At 37.3% G+C, this 21,287-nt stretch overlaps 1 protein-coding gene across 2 annotated transcripts in view; it reads right to left on the bottom strand.

Annotated features, from left to right (window-relative positions):
* Positions 1–608: 608 nt before the first annotated feature.
* hdac8 (histone deacetylase 8) overlaps positions 609–21,287 on the bottom strand; it is a 28,496-nt gene continuing 7,817 nt past the window's right edge. For both annotated transcript variants that reach the window (XM_051898969.1, XM_051898970.1), the window contains exons 10-11: positions 11,069–11,174; positions 609–1,352 (exon numbers count right to left, since the gene is read on the bottom strand). In XM_051898969.1, coding sequence (XP_051754929.1) covers positions 1,330–1,352; positions 11,069–11,174 — 129 coding nt within the window. In that variant the 3' untranslated portion in view covers positions 609–1,329. The remainder of the gene's footprint in view (positions 1,353–11,068; positions 11,175–21,287) is intronic.

Here is a 21,287-nt window from a genome sequence, read left to right as displayed (position 1 = left end):
AATCCAGTCATTTTGTGTATGCATTGCATTTTTAATGCATTTGAATAACCTAAAAATAAATGAATAAAATTAGTATGTCATTGACCAAAAAATACAGAACAAAACACAGCTGCATATTTTAAACTATTACAAATATTATAACAGGATATTAGGGTGTCACGTTTCGCTGCAAACAAAAGAAATGTGTTCAATCCTTTGTTTGTTTAGTCTTTCAAAAGCAACCTGCTTCAAAAAAAAGCAGAGGAAAATGAAAAGCAGGATCACAAAGCATTGAGTAGACTGTTTGGTTCTACACACATTAGGGTTTTTATAGGGTAAGCCGTTGAAAATCAGTTCAGTCTTTCCAGTTAATTCTGCAAGTTTTACGGCACTCTTTTGGTAGCATGGATCCGTTTATTGGACTAAAATGCAATAAGCCCCATCTCTCAAAGCTAATAAAGGACATAATGAATCGCACTTGGTGTGCCATTCAGAGAAACCTCTGCAACCAAGAAATCCATAAAGATCATACTGAAAAGAACAGGACTTCCACATGTGGCAGCCCCCAATGAAACACAAGGACAACACTCGCTGGAAGAAAAACATGGAAAAAAATAAGACCCACACAATTACTTTTTTTGTATTTTAATATATAACTGAAAAGCATTTATAAAAACAAGTTGACAGACAGCTTGAAACATTCTCAATTTTTGACTCAAACACAAGAAAATAAACATTGTGGTAAAAAGCATGCCATAGGCAACATAAAACGGTTAATGAATGAAGCCAACATGACTTGGTATTTGGTCAGTCTGCCCATTAAATTTCAGTTATCCAATCCATCACTGGACAACATATTGCAGTTAAGTTACAGAATGGTTTCATGAAGGGGGATGTAGCCAGACTGTAAAGATCTGAGTGAATTGCCATTTCTATTCCGTCTGAACCATGGTTAGACATGGTTTTGGGATGCATCATCATCAGACACAATCATCAGAATAAAATGAACATTTTATTATTTCTCATTTACAAATGATCCCACATATTTTAAAAACAAAAGGGGGGGGGGGGGGTTCATGTTATTTTTGACATACACACTCACACTTTGTTTTATCTGAAAATGGCTTTGGATTTTTGTAAAAAATACACCCTTTATACATTTGCCCCAGAGCCAACATTGACTCAAACCGTTCAAATGCAGCAACACTGGCCCATCTCTGCATTTAAAAAAATGTTCCCTGGAAACATTCAAGTAATGTTTTCCAAGCTCCCTTCTGGCGATGGCTCCGACATACTGTCTTCATTAGAGGAGCAGGGCCTGATTTGGAAACATGAGCTGGGAGCCCACTCCTAAACTACATTCTTCAGATTCCCTGTAAACAAGCAGGGGAGGAGATAGAGAGGGATTAAAGACAAAAAAAAAAAAGGGTCAAAATGAATTTCAGAAAACATATTGAGAACTATTAATACAGTGATTGAGACATGTGATGTAATGAGGGCGGTTGAAAAATCAATGTCAAACCTAAATATCTACAAAAACCTGGGGTGTCCACCTGAACATCTGTACAAGAACCTAATGACACAATGACATGAATTATAAAGCAGAGAGTCTGCCAATCAGGAAAAAACAGGATTTCCTATGACGTCTCTTACGGAAGCACAAGTTATTCAAATATTTCTAAATTTAAATCAATTTACATGGATTTACAAACCACAATTTGCATTGGAATCGTGCCTTTCATTCACACAAACACTATACAGTTGAGCTGAAACAGGACGTCCCTTTTGTTCTCACCAGCTGGTGTTTTGATAACATTATGGCTGGCTAATGAATTTGAATTTAAGGCACTAAAGGAAATCCTGGTTTTAAAAAAGAAATCAATAGGAATCCGTACTTTAATCTCAGAAGTTTTAATAAAATCACATCCTTTAAATTTGGTCTGCATTAACTGCTGAACCATTCAAGAACTGCTAAAGCCACAGTTTGTCATGAAAAGTCATGACTCATTCAAAACTGCATAAAAAAACCTGTTCTTTCATTTTGAGACATTTAATCGAAAGCCATACATTTACAGAGACTTTTTAACACTATTTCTAAGCACAACATGTTCCTTTGACTTTGAAGGTTGTGGTTCCGAGGCCCTTGGAACTAATTATCTTCTGTTGTGATTTGAAATGAGCAAGCTTTTCCTATCCTAAAACTCAAGCGGTTTCGCATTAAGGAAACGGTAAATGTTTATGAATCCATGTACATTCAGTATTTAGCAGCTGTCCGATGACTGCCCGTCTACATCTTTCTGGCCTACATGTTTTTTCAAATATGGATTGTTTTCAGGGATGGAATCAACAAAAATGTCCAGTTTGTTTGTAGTCGGCTACAATGTGCACAAACAGTACGTTCTCTATTAACACCCACTGTTTAAAATTATATGGCCTTCAAGCAGAGATAGATAAACTCTGTAGTATTTGCTGATCAGAACCACTGAAAACAACCATGTATGGTGTTTACTCATTTTTGCTGCTTTTTCTCGCAGCGTTTTATAACGCAAGGCTGAGTGTCGTAAATGTTACCCAGATGTGCTTGGAAACTCCGGTAATGTGTAACAACTGCAAGCCTCTCTATTTATTACCTGCATTAATCAATCACAGTTCTTCACAGAGAAATGGTTGCGGACATTATCAGAACGGCGCATGTTTGGGAAGGTCAGAAACAGAGACTTCAGGTACCTCTCATCACACAGGTTGGTACTCGCTTGCTTCCCCTCATCTGCACGATTTCCTTTCCCTCATAAACGCAATGCTTACGTGACATAAATAAGACCATAAACAACCAGCGAGCACTACTGAAAATTCCTAATTAAACAGTTTGATTAATGTGAGCTGCTCATTTGAGGAACATGGTGGTGTGCGAGCTAGTTGAAAAACGATAGGGGAGTCTTCAGAAAACCCTGCACTTCAGTGGTGTAATTTAGTGCCTAATAAAATCTCATCACAAACAATTACTTCCTCCTAATATAAACCCAACCGTCTGACTTCAATCAACCAATGTGCTCCACTGACCTGACTATCTAATTACTAAAAAATAACTGGCATGCAAACAATGCCAACCTACTCCCATCCACAGGCCAAGTATAACACCACATTTACCTGGTACATAGAAGCGTCAGTGAATTTCAAGTAAGCAATAAGGTACGCAAAGTGGAGTGCCTGCAACCCCTTTAGCCGTGGCTTTTATAAAATGGTTACCACACAATACAAATATTAAACCCAAAAATATGTGTCAATGCAACTTTCATGAAATAAACTTTCACTAAAGCATTCCTTCCGCCGGAAAAAAAATAGTCCCTGACCGTGAACAGCAACAGAAGTTACATTATTATGTCATTAGATGGCGGCAAAGACTGTCTTTAAGAGTGTGTCAGTCAGTAGCGAAGACTTTAACATTGAAAAGACTGAACTGTTTTGAACATGGAACAAGACGCAACTGACAAATGCTTTGACTAGCGCTGTCAGTCATGGGAAAACCCCTTAACTGTTAAGAGGACAAGATAATACATCGGACATTTAAACATTATTTATTATGACCATAGGACTGACCTGAAGGAAAATGCTAAATCTGAATGCAGGTAATAAACTCGCTCAATCGATCTCTTTCTCACAGTACTCTTCTATATAATACAGTAAGCTTCAAAGAACAATATCAACTGAGAACACTCAGTTTACATTTCTAAGAGTGGTTGCTAAGGGTGTTGTGTAGTGATACACAGAACCGTTGGGTGAAGCGGTCATAGCAGTGTTTTATCGTGAATAAAACACAGCTATTGACCAATCAGAATCAAGGACAGGAACTAACCATTTTATAATATATTTTAAAATGTAACTCATTCCTGTGATGAGAAAGCTGAATTTTCAGCATCATTACTTCAGTCTTCAGTGTCACATGATCCTTCAGAAATCATTCTAATATGCTGATTTGCTGTTCAAGAAACACTTATTATCACTCAAAATGGTTGTGCTGCTTAAAATGTTTGTGGAAACAGATACATTTTCTTTAGGATTCTTTGTTCAATAGAAACTTCCAAAAGAACAGCATTTACAGTATCTCACAGAAGTGAGTACACCCCTCACATTTTTGTAAATATTATATTATATATTTTCATGTGACAACACTGAAGAAATGACACTTTGCTACAATGTAAAGTAGTGAGTGTACAGCTTGTATAATAGTGTAAATTTGCTGTCCCCTCAAAATAACTCAACACACAGCCATTAATGTCTAAACCGCTGGCCACAAAAGTGGGGCATCTCTGGGGCATCCTCAAACAGAAGGTGAAGGAGCGCAAGGTCTCTAACATCCACCAGCTCCGTGATGTCGTCATGGAGGAGTGGAAGAGGACTCCAGTGGCAACCTGTGAAGCTCTGGTGAACTCCATGCCCAAGAGGGTTAAGGCAGTGCTAGAAAATAATGGTGGCCACACAAAATATTGACACTTTGGGCACAATTTGAACATTTTCACTTAGGGGTGTACTCACTTTTGTGGCCAGCGGTTTAGACATTAATGGCTGTGTGTTGAGTTATTTTGAGGAGACAGAAATTTACACTGTTATACAAATTGTACAGGTGCTGGTCATATAATTAGAATATCGTGAAAAAGTTCATTTTTTTATTGTAAATTATTTTAAAAAATGAAACTTTCATATATTCTAGATTCCCTACATGTAAAGTAAAACATTTCAAAAGTTTTTTTTTTGTAAATTTGTTGATTAGAGCGTACAGCTAATGAAAGTCCAAAATCCAGTATCTCAAAATATTAGAATATTTACATTTGAGTTTCATTAAATGACCATCCCTACAGTATAAAATCCGGGTATCTTTTGTTTTTTGAAACCACACTAATGGGGAAGACTGCTGACTTGGCAATGGTCCAGGAGACAATCATTGACACCCTCCACAAAGAGAGTAAGTCACAGAAGGTCATTACTGAATGGGGTGGCTGTTTACAGAGTGAAATATCAAAGCATATTAAATGCAAAGTTGACTGGAAGTAAGAAATTGGGTAGGCAAAGGTGCACAAGCAACAGGGATGACCGCAAGCTTGACAATACTGTCAAGTAAAGCCGATTCAAACACTTGGGAGAGCTTCACAATGAGTAGAATGAAGCCGGAGTCAGCACATCAAGAGTCACCACACTCAGACATCTTCAGGAAAAGGACTACCAAGCCACTTCTGAACCAGAGACAATGTCAGAAGCATCTTACCTGGGCTAAGGAGAAAAAGAACTGGACAGTGAACAGTGGTCGAAAGTCCTCTTTTCAGATAAAAGTAAATTTTGCATTTCATGTTGAAATCATGGTCCCAGAGTCTGAAGGAAGACTGGAGAGGCACAGAATCCAAACTGCTTGAAGTCTAGTGTGAAGTTTCTGAAGTCAATAATGATTTGGGGGGGGCGTGACGTCTGCTGGTGTTGGTCCATTGTGTTTTATCAAGTGCAAAGTCAATGCAGCCATCTTCCAGGAGATTTTGAAGCACTTTATGCTTCCATCTGCTGACAAGCTTTATGGAGATGCTGATTTCCTTTTCCAGCAGGACTTTAGCACCTGCCCACAGTGCAAAAACCACTTCCAAGTGGTTTGCTGACCATGATATTACTGTGCTTTATTGGCCAGCCAATATGCCTGACCTGAATCTATGGGATATTTTCAAGAGAAAGATGAGAAACAGTCGATCCAACAATATACAGATGATCTGAAGGCTCAATAGTGCCTCAGCAGTGCCACAGGCTGATCACTTCCACGCCACACTTCACTGATGCAGTAATTTGTGCTAGGAGCAAGTCATTTGCTGTAATATGTCCTGCCGATCAAGTATTGAGTGCACAAAAGAACATACTTTAAAGAACTTGAACTTTTCTGTTTTGCAAATCCATTTTTTGATTGATTTTAGGAAATATTCTATTATTTTGAAATACTGGATTTTGGACTTTCATGAGCTATACGCTCTAATCATCAAAATTTAAAAAAAAAAACTTTTGAAATGTTTTACTTTACATGTAAGGAATCTAGAATATATGAAAGTTTCATTTTTAAAAATAATTTATAATAAAAAAATGAACTTTTTGATGATATTCTAATTATATGACCAGCACCTGTATACTCACTACTTTACATTGTAGCAATGTAAGCAACGTAGCAATGTAGTAAGATTTGCCTTGTGCAAGTATCATGACAGACAGATAATTGCTCCATCAAAATGCATTTTAAACTAAAAACACCCAAAAACAATTATATCTGAGACATAGTTAGAGGTTTTGCATAGCATTTCACATACCACACGTAAATCCTGTTTCAACATGGCAGAACAGATGCCACTGAAAAGTCAAATATGCCTATATAAACACATTGGTTAACCTAAAGAAGCCATACAGAATCTAAGTAGAGGAGTTTGTCAGTTCCCATAAAACTGAAGATGTGATGTGTTGCGTGCAGCACAGGACACTTAACGTAGCTCCAATAAGGTCATCTCGAAGCTGACCTCAGTACAGTATTTTGCTCTCGAATGCCCCTCTGTAAGCAGACGATCTTAAAATCAAAACTGATCTGGAATCTGTGCTCATGTGTCATAGCTTGGCATACAAGTCTTAAGAGATGGGTGGAAACCCTAAAATGGAAGTTGAGCAGTCTGTGCCTTAAGCCCTTTTTAATTAGTCCCTGGAGCTGCGGGACAGAGCAAACACGTAGCACATGCTACACATACCACATGGGCGCAGAAAATAAGCATGTTTGTCCCATACTGTTTAAGAAATAGACAGAACACTCATATTGCAAATATACATAAATAATGCTGAAGTAAAATGACTATAAGTGATGCTTACTTATGAATAAATCTTCTGAAAACTGATATCAATTATTTAGTGTTAAAAGGACTGAAATCTGTCATATACAGAAAATTTTCCCCTGTGCCATAGCTCTTAAAGTCCCCATGAAATCAAAATGGAAGTTTTTTGGCTTTTAGTTATAAATATGTTAGCCTTACTGTTATCTATAAGCTAGTGTGCTCCAAAACAATGACAAAATTCACATTTAGAAGATATAAGCATTCAAAACTTCCACCAAAATGGATCAATGATTTTGATGACATTACGCTGCACTTCAGCTTCTCATCAGATTTTCTGTCCAATTAAATGTTCTCTAGAATCTAAAGCATCCCGCCCCCTACATTATAAATAGATGCTGAAACTGTGGCTAAAATCGGTCACTTGTTCACACATTTACTACTTTATACATGGTGAATAGCATATAGTGCACTATATAGGGGATAGGGAATGATTCAGACAGTGTAAATACGCTTTCCACTGCTCCGGTCCAAAAATACGACAGCACAAAGTGGATCATATGCGCGAGTCAGTGCAGACAAGAAAACATATCGGAATTATTTGAAGTATATATATGCTATATATTTATATTTTAAAGCGATATCGAGGAGATTAGAAGGAAGCTGCGGGTATGCGAGCTGCGATATAAATGAAATGCTATTGGCTATTTTTTTAAAAAGGGGAGGAGCTGTTCAATATGTCCCGCCCTGTCTTCCTGTTTCAGTGGAAATTATGTCAACACATTGAATAATGCTGCGCATTCCAAGGCACTTTAGTGGGCCTTTACATCTCTTTCACACTTAATTATTAGTGACATATCAGTAAAATTTAATCGGAAAAAAGGTACACTTTCTATTGTCAATAGTGTAGCGAGGCATGAACTGCTGCTCAAACGGACATCATTTCCAAAACAAGCAGCTTTCTGTTGGTCAATGTGGCAAATTTGGGAGACCAACTTTTACACAAGTAAAATCTGAGTGGGGAACTTTTTCACCCTCATGCGAAACTTCCATCACACACATTCCTATTTAAATGACTGGATATTGCCCATGAGCAATGGTAAGTGTAAAAAAAAAAAAGAGCTTTTAAAATGCTTGTAGACACACTAATGGCCCAGGTATACTTCAGTGTCCATGTTCTCCTCTGCATCATACACAGTGGAGCACGCAAGTCTTAAAAGGATGATCAAACAGAATGCAAATTTGCTCTTAAAAAACAAGATGCACAATATTGTAGATATAGTACAGAAGTTATAGGCTATAGTACTTTATATATCTAAATGGTCATTTACCAGTAAAGAGTGTATTTGTGAAAGGGGACAAATGTGTAAAGCAACAAATGTGTAAAGCAACAAATGCTATTCTAACCAAGTGTGATTCTAAATAAGCTGAACTGAAGGTGTCAGAAATAAGGCTGTCATTTATCAGACAGTACTGCTTTCACATACGGTGAGGTGGTGACATCTGAGGGACCTTCAGGTCAGCAGCAAAGGTCTGACGCCTTTTTTCAAGAAGAGTAAGTGGAGAAGACGTTAACCAGAGCAGGGGCTGGAGCAATAAGATCAATAAGATGTAAATGTGGAAAGAAATGTTTAGTCATAGTTGTAACACCACTAAGTAGACTGAAGCTAAGGTGGAGCAGATGTGACTAAGAGTACTGACACATGCTGTCTGTTTCTGCAGCTTGTTGATGAGCATTAAAACCCATGGGTTGAACACAAGTCAAGGGTGATTAAACAGGTCAACTTCATCCCATAAGGAGTGAGGTGATAAGAACACAAACCGTCACTCATGTCTCTCTCATAAACACAAGAGGGACACTTATTGCTTTAATGGGATAGTTCATCCAAAAATGAACATTCTGTCATCATTTATCCACGAACACAAAAGAAGACTGTCTATACTATGAAAATCAGTGGGCCCAATTTTGTTTTGGGCTTTCACTGTATGACCAAAAACATTCTTCAAAATATCTTCTTTTGTCTTTTGGGTGAACTATTGCTTTATCACACACCAGATCACGGTGTTATTGTAAACTAAAATTTTTAATAATTGAAATATAGCTGAAATAAAATTAGGTGATGTAAAATTATTAAGAATAAACAATGAGTAAAGTGAAGGACTAGAGATGCACCGATGTATTGGCCAACAATCGGTATCGGCCGATAAAAGCCATTATTATCACTATCAACCATCGGCCGATTGTTTAAAAACAGCCGATGATCAGGGCCGATTATATCCTGTCAATCAAAAGGGTGCGGAAAAAAACGTGTTCAGACTGCAACTCATACTGTGTGTGAAGAAAATCTCTCGTGTTGAATTTAGTTAATGCGACAATAACGCATTAACAGTTAAAAATAGCACTGTAAAGCAGGCTCGTTTTGACTCTATGAATCACCTGTAGTTCCAGCCAGTGTTGCCAGGTCTGCGTTTTTTTGTTTTTTTTGCTACATCAAACATTATTTGTAGTGCCTCCCATCCAGTAATTGCAAAGAGCTTTGTGCTTTGTTACTTCTGATAAGAATAAAAGTTTCAGTTTTCAAATTCTGTCCATTTTATCACGAAATTCAAACAATAAATGGCGTTTTGATGCTCTTAAATGTGACGTGACAGTTCGCTCTAGCGCCTCAGTTCAAGCGGCAGCGCGGAGCGTGAGTCTTTTCTTCCACATTAATACAAGTTATATCTCGAAAAACATGCATGAACGTTAAAAGGTATGTTGAAAGATACAACTTACCGGAATGTATGATGTCTCATGTAATCACTTAATCTGTTTCAACCATGGAAAGACGTCAATAAAACAGCTTGTGAATAATATGTCACATAATGTCTCATTTAAAGTTACTTCAGGAATGTCTTCCAATGTTCACAGTTCCTTAGTTAGCTTAGCTATAATAAAAAACACTAGAGAGGAGCTTATTTACTGTTAATTATATATTTGAATAAATCTGCCATGAAGACAAGTGCTTATGAAAACTACCTTATGTGATACTAAGTTTTATACAAACATTTCAGTTTTTATTTGAGTGTAATTATTATATCTGAAAATAAACAGCAGCTGAATATAATACCTCTGTTGTTTAACCTGTAATGTTGTAGTGTACCAAATGAGAGGGTTCCCTGTATAGGTTGCAGCATTATTTGTGAGAGATTTTTTTCCTTAAGAAAAATCAAACTATCGGCATCAGCAGATATCATTCTGAATAATCGGCTATCGGTATCAGCAGAGAAATTTAGTATCGGTGCATCTCTGTGAAGGACTGTGTGGAAAAATAGGTTAGCTTCTTTAAATGACATTTCTTCTTATTCACAAACAATGCCAATGTGTTAAAAATCTTAACACTGCTTTTCCTTTTTCACTGCCAGATTTTTGCCCATTCACACAGATGTTTGAATGAGCTCAAGAGGAAAAAACTTTATTTTATTACATCCAAGGGGCATTTGAAATGTTCTCAACATAGCTTTGAAACATGTTTTGAGTCATAAGACTTTTGTCCCTGAAGAAGGTGAAAAGGCAAGAGTTTGCCGAAACCTCAAATAAACACGAATAAACACAGAGAGAGAGAGAGAGAGAGAGAGAGAGAGAGAGAGAGTTCACGCACAATTGCACAATAAAAATACACTAAGTGATAACTTAAAGGAAGAACATAAAAACAAAATCTTGTGTGACCAAAAGGATTAACCAGACACTTTGTCAAGGAACATCTCATAAAAGTTTGGATAAGTGCGTGTCTGGGGGCCTTGCATGCACATGTGTGCAAATGTTCCTAGTTTAGCCTGTTCTCATTCTCATCCCAGCCTCTCTCTTGAGACTTCAGCTTCAAGTTCCTAAGAATGCTTTGCTTATTTGTTTACTGATGACTGGGAACATCAAACAGACATGTTTCTCTTTTCTACAGCTGAGGAGAGCCAGTCACAGGGGACAACTGTGGTTCGTTTAAAGGTCTTCCTGGTCACTGGAAGGGGGAGGGACACAAAGTTCTTGAGGAGGCTAGAGAGACAGCTGGATGAATGAATGAATGACTGACACCCCATCATACCCATCATCAACGGTTTTCCAAATAAACAGACCATTACTTTGAATATTTTTACCATCTTAGAAATGGACAAAAGTAATTCCATCTGTGGAAATGGTATTCAACTAAGTGTGGAGAAAGGGTGATATTCAGGTCCAGTGTTGTGTATGGTGAGTTTCTGGTTGTTGTCAGGGCAATTACCTTTGATGGTGCTGATGACCCGCTCCAGATGCTGGCTCTCGTTGCGGTCGGGTCGGCAGCTCGGGCTGATCTCCAGGGAATAATCTGGGCCGTATTCAGTGAAGTACTGGATTAGAGATAATAAAAAATAATTAAATTTAAAGTCAGCATGAAATCAAAATGGTCAATTCTTATTTTTTATGGAACACTGCAGTGTATATTATAAACAATTTATCCGTGCGCATCTTTTTTTTCTTTCTTTCTTTTTTTTTGTGTGTGTTTTAAAACACTTTAAAAGAAAAATTGTGAGCACGATCTTGCTGCACCATGAATTTCCTTACAGGGATAGCGCTCCCAATGATGAAGATTCTCATGGCGTTCCAAACCAATGGAACACAAATGAAGATATGTTTTTCATCCATACAATCAAAGTCATTAGGGTCCAGAGTTGTTTAAGACCACATTGACTTTCTAATAAACAAAAACAGTTAAAACATTCTTCTAAATATCTTCTTTGACTGTATGTTGCACAAAAGAAAGAAAGTCAAATGGATTTTTGGAACAACATTAAGGTGAGAAAATGATAACACAATGTTCATTTTTGGGCAAACTATCCCTTTAAATAATTATTAATTACAGAAATTTTGCTATTAATCAAAATGACATTATGTGTATGCTGCAAGCCAACATTTCTCAGGGCAGGACAGAGATCTCCTAATCACTTCACTAATGACCTTATAATGTGATCAAGGTTTCCTTCAATAAAACAAGTCCTGTTTTTCGAGATTTTTCTCAGCAAGGAAGCAGCATATACTTGAGTAAACTTGGGAAGGTTTAGTCATACTTCCAATTTCTTCCAAACACACACACATATACATCAACTATTTTCAATGCTGGATAGCTGTGCTCAGTCTATCACAGTGTTCTGATCCTTTAGATGGAGAAGTCAAGCCAAAAGCAGTTAAAGTTTTCCCTATCATGAATTGCATCTGAACTACAATTAGTGACGTACTATGATTTTGGAATGGAAACTCTAGGGACTGGCAAAAAAGACAATCAGTCATATTGCCTTGCTTATTCGAAAAACACTGTCTGCATTGTGTTGGTGGGGTGTCTGGTGTTTAAACTGGATAGAGATCAGATTTGGTTGTATGTGTGTTACATGCATTAGCTCAACTCTGCTTTCAATTACTTCTCTTTTGTTTATCCGGCTTACCTCCGGTCCCAATGTGCTCCGACATGCTAGGGATTATACAACATATGCATGTGAATGTGTGTAGTTTTTTTTTTTTTACACGTTTTTACACACATACACACAAAAAATTTGTAAATAGGATGCACAATGATTTGTGCATGTGTGCACATAATTAATTACAAAAAAAATAAAAATAAAAATAGTTTAGCGCCAAATACGTATACCATATTTGATGTGCTCTATGTATGTGTGTTGACCATTGTTTTTATGTGGATACAAGCCTATGTGTCTCTTCAGAAGACACTTGATTTATATGGGTTACGTTTACAATAGCCACATTGCGTAATAATCTGTCCTCATTGCGTAACCGTTCCATTCCGTGCCAATCTGGGCCAGCTGGTACGTTTACAGGTTTCATTTTCCACTCTGGGGCTGATAACGGCCACTCTTTGGAATCTAATATAAAAGCACCTGTCATTGCCTTGGTAACGCAACGGTTTACTTATGATATGAGATGTAAGTAATGACAGTGTTATGGAGGATAATTAGATATTACTTTTAATTTTATTATTAATTTGTGTTTACGTCACTCAAATAGAGCACTTATCCAGCTACGGAGAAACTGGTAGCCAGGCAACAGACAAGTGACCAATCCTGTGTGCCGACGTCACTTCACGGATTCTACCAGCACGATTCAGTACGGTTAGACAACCGTGCCGAGAATTCCGGGCCGAGAATGGTTTGTAATCGTGCCGTGCCGTACCAGGCTCCAGTGGAAACACAATTGGAACCGTTCTTTACCATTCTAAGAACCTTTCGGCCCGACAGTGGAAAAGCGGCTAATGTCTTTATGAACTTTCTGAAGCATCAAAGTTTTGGGAAAATGGGCATTTAATGGAGGGACAGAAATCTCATAGTTTCAAAGATAAACAAAAGTCTTATGGGTCTGAAATGACATGAGGCTGAGTAATTGATGGCAGAATTTTTTTGTTGTTGTACTTTGTACACCACCATGATTGAGAAAAATTAACTTATTTCAAAAAATAGATGACAAACTGCAAAGTTCATAAGATAAAGTTGAGACAAAATTAGACTCAACAAGAATAAGGTCAATAACTCCCTCCTCAACAGAGCAGACTAAGAAGAGAAAAAAAAACAATGATATGCTCAGAGTCAAAATATGACCAGCACTTCATTGTCTCCTTGAGTGGCTCATCATAAAGGTGAGTTTAGGTTTCATCTCCTGACCTTTTGAACTTTTACCCCTTAACCATCAACGCCACCCAGCATCCATTATGGACTTCCCCAAAGCTCATTTCCAGCATTTATTCCACTCCGGAGTTCTGGCAGCCAGCTACTTCCCAGACGCAACAGCACAAAAAGTCCCACCCACAGAAGGAGATATAGAGGCCGCACTAATAGTTACTTTTGTAGCATCACATGTTTTGTTCAAGATAAATGAGACTGGAGACATTTAGTAACACCTGATTTTAAAGTCTGTAAACTTGAAAAAATACAGTAAGTATTATGAAACATAAGCTGTCATAACATTCACTGAAGCACTGAACACAGGGTGTATTTTATTATTATCTTAAGTAAATAACATGGGTGGATATACAGCATCTGCGCTGTCTGAAACGCTTCCCTTCTAGAACAGTCAGTACGTGCAGGCGGTAATGAGCCAAGCCAGTGCTGACAGTCTGTCTGTCTCGCACATTACAGTGAAGTACAAGACCTGGTTCAAAGGGCAAGACTACAAACAATGCAAACATAACACTACTGGCACTCACAACATCCTGTTGAACTCGGCATGAAAAAGTTGGCAGCCAATGAGAACATGTGTACGTGCATCAAAAAAAGATTTCTGAAGGAACATTTCACAAATTCTATATGTAGTAACATCACAAGTTGAGATTCAAGAAAATAAACCAGCTGAACTGTGATGGTAAACTATACTGCTGTGCATTATGGGTCCATACAAATCAATTTGCATGGGGAACTTGCTTGTATAAAACGTTTCCACATTCACACATCTTTACTTTTCTCAATCTACTCACAGCTCCTCTAAAGGCTCTGCGCTGTCTGTCCCTGTTCTGCCCAGTGGGGTCTTTACCCCCTCCTTAAGTCATTCAGACAGGACAGAAGACCTTACAAACCCTTTAGCACTGTTTGACTAGCGTAACCACAGCAGTCATCTATGAATGAAAATGTAAACTCTATGAGTTTGAGATCATGGGTGGAGTACATCAGTTACTCACTGGTATGTTGATGTTTGTCTGTAAGAGCCACTGCTTGTACAATTGGGGGAAGTGAAGCAGATTATCTTGTAACCCCAATCTGAATTTGTGTAAATGAAGTTAAAGTCCCCCTGAAGTCAATAATCTTATCCCTTAAAACTCATCTTTGATCACCAAAATGACATATTTAAACATTTTTTCCTGTGAAAAAAAATTCTTTATGCCTTGAAATAGCTTGAATGTATCTCTACACCCTTGCCTCATTTAGTATACACGGATCAATGAATATGCAAATTAACCCCCGCCTCCACTCGCTCACACCAGCTCAGAGATAAAGGTAAAGCTGCACAATGGTTTGCTCTTTACAACATCGGACACATAACAGTAATTAATATGATTAGCCTTTTGCTTTACCATGTTATCAAACAGCTAATAATGTGTTGCTAATGTTACACAAACTATGTTCACGTTCATGAGTCAGACAGCTGCCTTCTAACAATCAGTATCCTTACAAATGCTTTGAACAACTCAGAATGTTAGTGGAATATACATCATACACCTGCCATATTGCTAAATCTACACGATTTTTCATATCAACAGAAAAATATACCGGGATAACCTGGCTTCTCTCGAAACTCCCCTGCTAGTTCGCTGTTAATGATATGCTAAAACCCGCCGGCACGATTGGTTACAAAGGTAGTTTGTGACGTCACAGACAAGAGTGATTTCAAACCGCGGGTTTGAGACTGTCTTTTTTTTCACTGCAGTTTTAAGGAGAAAATACTCAGCAATGATGTTGACATATGAATTTGCATATAGTTTGTCTTAAACTAAAGCATAATAAAAACACCACATAGACATAAAAACAACATTAAAAACTTGATTTCCACCACAGAGGGTCTTTAAATAAAAGAAGAACGAGAAAAAGAGAGAAAAAAAGAGAGAGAGAGAGAGAGAGAGAGAGAGAGGAACAGACGTCTATCTAGCTGACTGACTGCAGGGGGGAAACAGAGCTCTGGGTGTTTGTTATTTCACTGGGCTGTGCTGAAAATAACTTGCCAGAAACAAGTGAAAAGAAGTTTTAAAAAAGCAGAGGATGTACAGATGTTGACTGGCCACAGAGCGGTGAGGGCTGTTTCCACCCGCAGGCTGAGCCGAGTCCCTGACAGCACTCAAACAAAAACATAGCAAATTTCCTACCACTCGCTGATAAGATTTGACCAGAACAAAGCCAGACGTTCCCAGTCTAGCCAAACTGGCCATCAACTGGGACTTTTTGTAGATTTAACCTTTTTTTGTCCTGTTAACAAGTACAGATAATGTTAAAAGGATAGTTTACCCAAAAAAATTGTCATCATTCACCCTTATGTTGTTCCAAACTTGTATGACTTTTTTTTTTTTTTATCTGCAAAACAAGATATTTTGAAGAATAAAAGTTTTGGTGACCATTTACTTTCATTCGTATGGGGAAAAAATGCAATTTCTCAAAATATATTTAAATGGAAAAAAATACACGTTTGGAACAATATGACAGTGAGTAAATGACAGAATTTTCATTTTTGAGGGAACCATCCCTTTACAGTTTATATAATGCAGCTTTTTTTATTTTGCCAGTAAACAACAATGCCAAGTTGCCAACTGTACAATATTTGAGAGTTTTGCCTTTCTTAGAATAAAATAGAGCTTTAGTCATGCTGAGAAAGTCTGTACACCTGTTAAGGTGAAATGTGCAAGTTTTTATGTTAAAGGGGGGGTATCACACACAGTTTCTGCCAATCTCATGTTAATCTTGAGTAGATATAGAGTAACAATGCATCCTTCATATCTCCGAGAAGTCTTTAGTTTATCATATTTATAAAAAGATAGATACGCTAAACCGAGTCTTTCCGAAAAAAGCCGAGCTCCTGGAGGAGTGCCTGCCATCAGTGCCGTGGGAGTAGCTAAAGAGTCAAGAGCGCGCGCAGCTTTTGCGTAGAGATCGTCTGCTAGCTGCAACATTATAAATACAAGGAACAAAAAAGTTTGTGGTGTTTACATTTTATGCACTTGCGCACCGATTGCCAACAAAAGACAGACATCTGATGCAGCTTTACTCACCACCCGCGATCTGCAAATCCAGCGCCGAACTGGGACTTGTTTGCAAAGTATTCATTACCGAAATCCCGGGAACAAACAAACATACGTGCACAACTCCGTTGCTGCCCCAGAAAAACAAACCCTTTACACCCCCCCTTTAAAATACTTGCTTCTATTACAGTTAAATAAAAAAAACAACTATGAACTATTCAGTAATACAGTATTGTTAGCATGGGCACTTCAAAAAAATACCATGAATAATTCTAGGTACGAATTGTTTAGATTTTTAGAACACACATTAGCTTCATTTGCATTAAAAGGTTAAAATTTACAACACTGCGTGAATGCTGCATAATGAGGCCGAAAGAAAATTCACTCTCTGACAATAGGCGGTGCTTAAAGAAAAACAGAAATATCACGGTAACCCCTGTAAACAAAGTTTTTCCGTGCAACTTCCTGTTTCAGACACCCGCTTGACACAAAGGAGGAAGTCAAACAGTATATACATATTTCAAACAGCCATTTTTTGCTATCGCAATGGGGCTTATCAAACAACCCCCAAATACCAAAAGACATAATATGTATCGTCTAACATTTTTTACACTTATATATGTTTACATTTTAATCTGGACTAAAATATGCCAGCCCAAGAAAGATATCTAGATATTGGTTAAAAATGTTCTGATTTGTTCTTTTGCACTTTAATCTTGATATATTTTGATACACTTGATACATTTTTATTATTATTGAAATCCAATGGCTCAGTGAGGGCCTCTATTGAGAGCAAAGCCATTGAAACTCTCAAGGTCCATAAAGGTACTAAAAACATATTTGAAACAGCTCATGTGAGTTTAGTGGTTCTATCTTAATATTATAAAGCGACAAGAAGAATTTTTTTTTTGCGCCAAAAAAACAAAATAACGACTTTTCAACAATATCTATATGGGCCGATTTCAAAACACTGCTTCATGAAGCTTCTGAGCTTAATGAATCTTTTGTTTCGAATTAGTGATTCAGATCTCCTATCAAATGGCTAAACTGCTGAAATCACGTGACTTTGGCGCTCTGATTCACTGATTCGATTCGTAAAGCTCTGAAGCAGTGTTTTGAAATCTGCCCATATAGATATTGTTGAAAAGTCTTTATTTTGTTTTTTTGGCGCACAAAAAGTATTCTTGTCGCTTTATAACATTAAGATAGAACCACTGAACTCACATGAACTGTTTCAAATATGTTTTTAGTACCTTTATGGACCTTGAGAGTTTCAATGGCATTGCTGTCTATAGAGGCCTCACTGAGCCATCGGATTTCATCAACAATATCTTAATTTGAGTTCGGAAGATGAACGAAGGTCTTACAGCTGTAGAACGACATGAGGGTGAGTAATAAATTACATTACTTTCATTTTTGGGTTAACTAACCCTTTAAGTTTTTTTTTTTTTTTTTTTTGAAAAAGGTTATTAAACTTGTTATTAAAAGGACAATACTGTTTGTTTAAGTTTATCTTCTTAACCTGTGTTAATAATGTAATTTAGTACCGTGATAATATACCATGATAAAGTTTCAGCAATTATCGAGATGTGAAAATTTTAAATGCCTAGTTCTACCTCAATCAATGCTGTGAAATTAGGACAGGAGTAACTGTTTATTGAATAATTTCAGGCAAAAGAAGTGTCTGGCAATCCTCTCTGGAATTCTATGTGGCGTCATTAGTGGCACAAAAATTACACACTTCACGTTTACACAACAACTTCAATTACATACTTCACCAGTGATACAACTTTAATTCCACAACAAGTTACAAATCTCAGGAACTTGTCTCATGCTGTATGGAGACCTTCCCTACTTCTGTTGCTAACTTTCTATTCTATTTAAAAAAAAAAAAAAAGAAGAAGAAAATCCCGAGTCTCTGTATCTAGAGATGCTAATCACATCTCAATCAGCTAAATCTTGCCTAGGTTTAAGTCTTGTGCCATGGTCCGATCAAATTTATTGAGACACTGAAGAGAGACATTTTGCTGGTGCAAATGGGTTAAAATAAATCTGTATCGACACACTGCTGTCTTGCATTAAAAGGAGAAGATGGTGCCTATAATGCCAACAATGGAGTTTATTTAAACCAATATCAGGGCTGTCTTGGACCAAGCACAGCACAAGCTTTTCCAATTCATCAGCTTCTTAAAGAGAAACAATTCAGGTCTAAATAAAAGGCCCTGCATTTTTTTCTGGGTCTCTCCCTTGTGAGAGGACTGTCTATATTAGCCTCACTTTTTCATCTCTCTGTCTGTGACAGGGCCTGAATGAGCTCGTTGTATGCCTCCACTCCAGTCTGTCTTCATTGTTTGCAATCCTGGCAGGGCAGAACCCAGACTGAGCCGCCTCTGAGTCTCAGCAGCTGGACTGGCTCGAGGAGAGAGAGAGCAAGATTGCACAGGTACAATGTGCTTCTTGTTCCACCTCTCGTTTCCCAGCTTCTTCTATGCTGCAATGCTCTTCTATCTTTTTTATACCCCCATTGGTGGATGCCTCTCTGTCTTTTAACAACCTTATCGCTCTCTCTCTGTCTCTCTCCCTCCCTTCTTTGTCTTTATGGACTCACACTAGAGTTAAATGGTGTTTTGTTTGGCTGGGATGGACACACAATAATAGTGCTGGTGAGGAGATGGGGGTTCCTCTCTCTAAGAAGGGAGGAGAGAGTTTCATGCTTTGAAAAACCGATGGAAGGAACAATAAGAGAAGCTATAGAGAAAGAGGAATAAGAAAGAGATGAGGAGAAGGGGGAGAAAGAATGGTGGTCCTAAAACTCTAAATGTGTTTGCGACCGGCAGACCTGGGAGGGCTGGTTTATATGGTCATCATATGCACGTCTGGAACCAAATAAATGATTTCAACACTATAGTGAATAGAATAGAATAGAATAGAATAGACCACGTACACTACAATGTGCTGAAATAAAAATAAGAAAGTTTTAAGGTTTAAAAAACAAAAATTTAAATTACAAAATGATTTTTGGGTGAAAATGTTGCAAAGAAACTGTTAAAAGTGTGAAAATGTTTCCAAGATACAATGTTACTGCCCATTTGTCAAGTTCATATAGAATTTATTAGTGTCTTATAGGCCAACAATTTTGAAAACAAAAGCTATCTAATGTACTTTGTACTGTAGTGTACTGACTGAAGAATATTTCAGCTGAATTGTGTGAAGGCTGGACAAGATTTCTTCTGGGAGGAGTAGTGAACAGTTTTCGATAAAAGTCACAATGGACAATAAGCAATATGGACAACACTGACAAACAGATTTGAATCCAAAGAATATGAAAAGCACTGACCATGTCCCTACAAGGATTTCAAAGGTTACAAAGCATCTCATAAAAGTCATATACTATAGGAGACTAGGTTATTACTGTACTTTTTCACATGCATTGCACAGCAATCAATCCATCAATCAATGTAGTAGACATGGAAAAAATATACACTGTTCAAAAGTTTGGGGTCAGTAAAACTTTTTTTTTTTTTAATTAATACTTTTATTCAGCAGAGATAAATTACAGCTTGTATCAAAAGTGACAGTAAAGCATTTATAATGTTACAAAAGATTTCTCTTTCAAATAAATGGTGTTCTTTCAAACTTTCTATCCATCAAACTATTTTCAGTTGTGATAATAAATGTTGAGCAGCAAATCAGCATATTAGAATGATTTCTGAAGGATCATGTGACACTGAAGACTGGAGTGATGATGCTGAAAATTCAGCTTTGCTATCACAGGAGAATATTACATTTTAAAATATATTCAAATAGAAAATGGTTTCTGTACAGGTCAGGTACTGTATTTTTGATCAAATAAATGCAGCCTTGGTAAGCATACATGACTTCTTTAAAGGGTTAGTTTACCCCAAAATGAAAATTCTGTCATGATTTACTCACCCTCATGTCGTTCCAAACCTGTAAGACTTCACATTCATATTCAGAACACAAATGAAGATCTTTTTGATGACAGAATGCTGTCAGATTTCCTTCTATAGACTGCCTTTGCAACTACCACTTTGACGGTTCAAAAACTTCATAAAGAGATTGGAAAACTAATCCATATGAATCAAGCAGTTTAGTCCAAATTTTCTGAAGAGAATCAATCGCTTGTTATGATAAACAGATTTAATTTAGGCCTTAATTTTTTAAATTTAGACAGAACCTAAATAACGCACAAGAATAAAGCTCTTCCGGAAGCTCAAACGTGCTGTGTAATCAATAAGGTTCATTCTCGTATGTTACGCGGCACGTTTGAGCTTGCCGAAGAAGTTTGTTCTTGTGCGTTGTTCATGTTCGGTTGAGCTTCTGCTAATGTTCACTGATCAATGTTTACATGAGAGTAAAAGCCTAAATTAAATCCTAACAAGCAATCGATTCTCTTCAGAAAATCTGGACTAAACCACTCAATATGAATTAGTTTTCCGATCTCTTTATGAAGTTTTTGAAGCATCATAGTGGCAGTTTCAAAGCCAGTCTATAGAAGGAAATCTGAAAGCATTCTTTCATCAAAAAGATCTTCATTTGTGTTCCGAAGATTAACAAAAGTCTTACGGTTTGGAACGACATGAGGGTGAGTAATTAATGACAGAATTTTCATTTTGGGGTAGACTAACCCTTTAAAAAACATTAAAAATAATTACTGACCCCAAGCTTCGGAATGGTTTCACGCATTTAAGAGCCTTTCAAAAATGGCACTAGTAAAACA

Source organism: Ctenopharyngodon idella, chromosome 7 (assembly GCF_019924925.1).
Source record: "Ctenopharyngodon idella isolate HZGC_01 chromosome 7, HZGC01, whole genome shotgun sequence".
Lineage (NCBI taxonomy): Eukaryota > Metazoa > Chordata > Actinopteri > Cypriniformes > Xenocyprididae > Ctenopharyngodon > Ctenopharyngodon idella.
The sequence above is the reverse complement of the archived record's forward strand: the minus strand, read 5'-3'. Positions and strand labels throughout refer to the sequence as shown.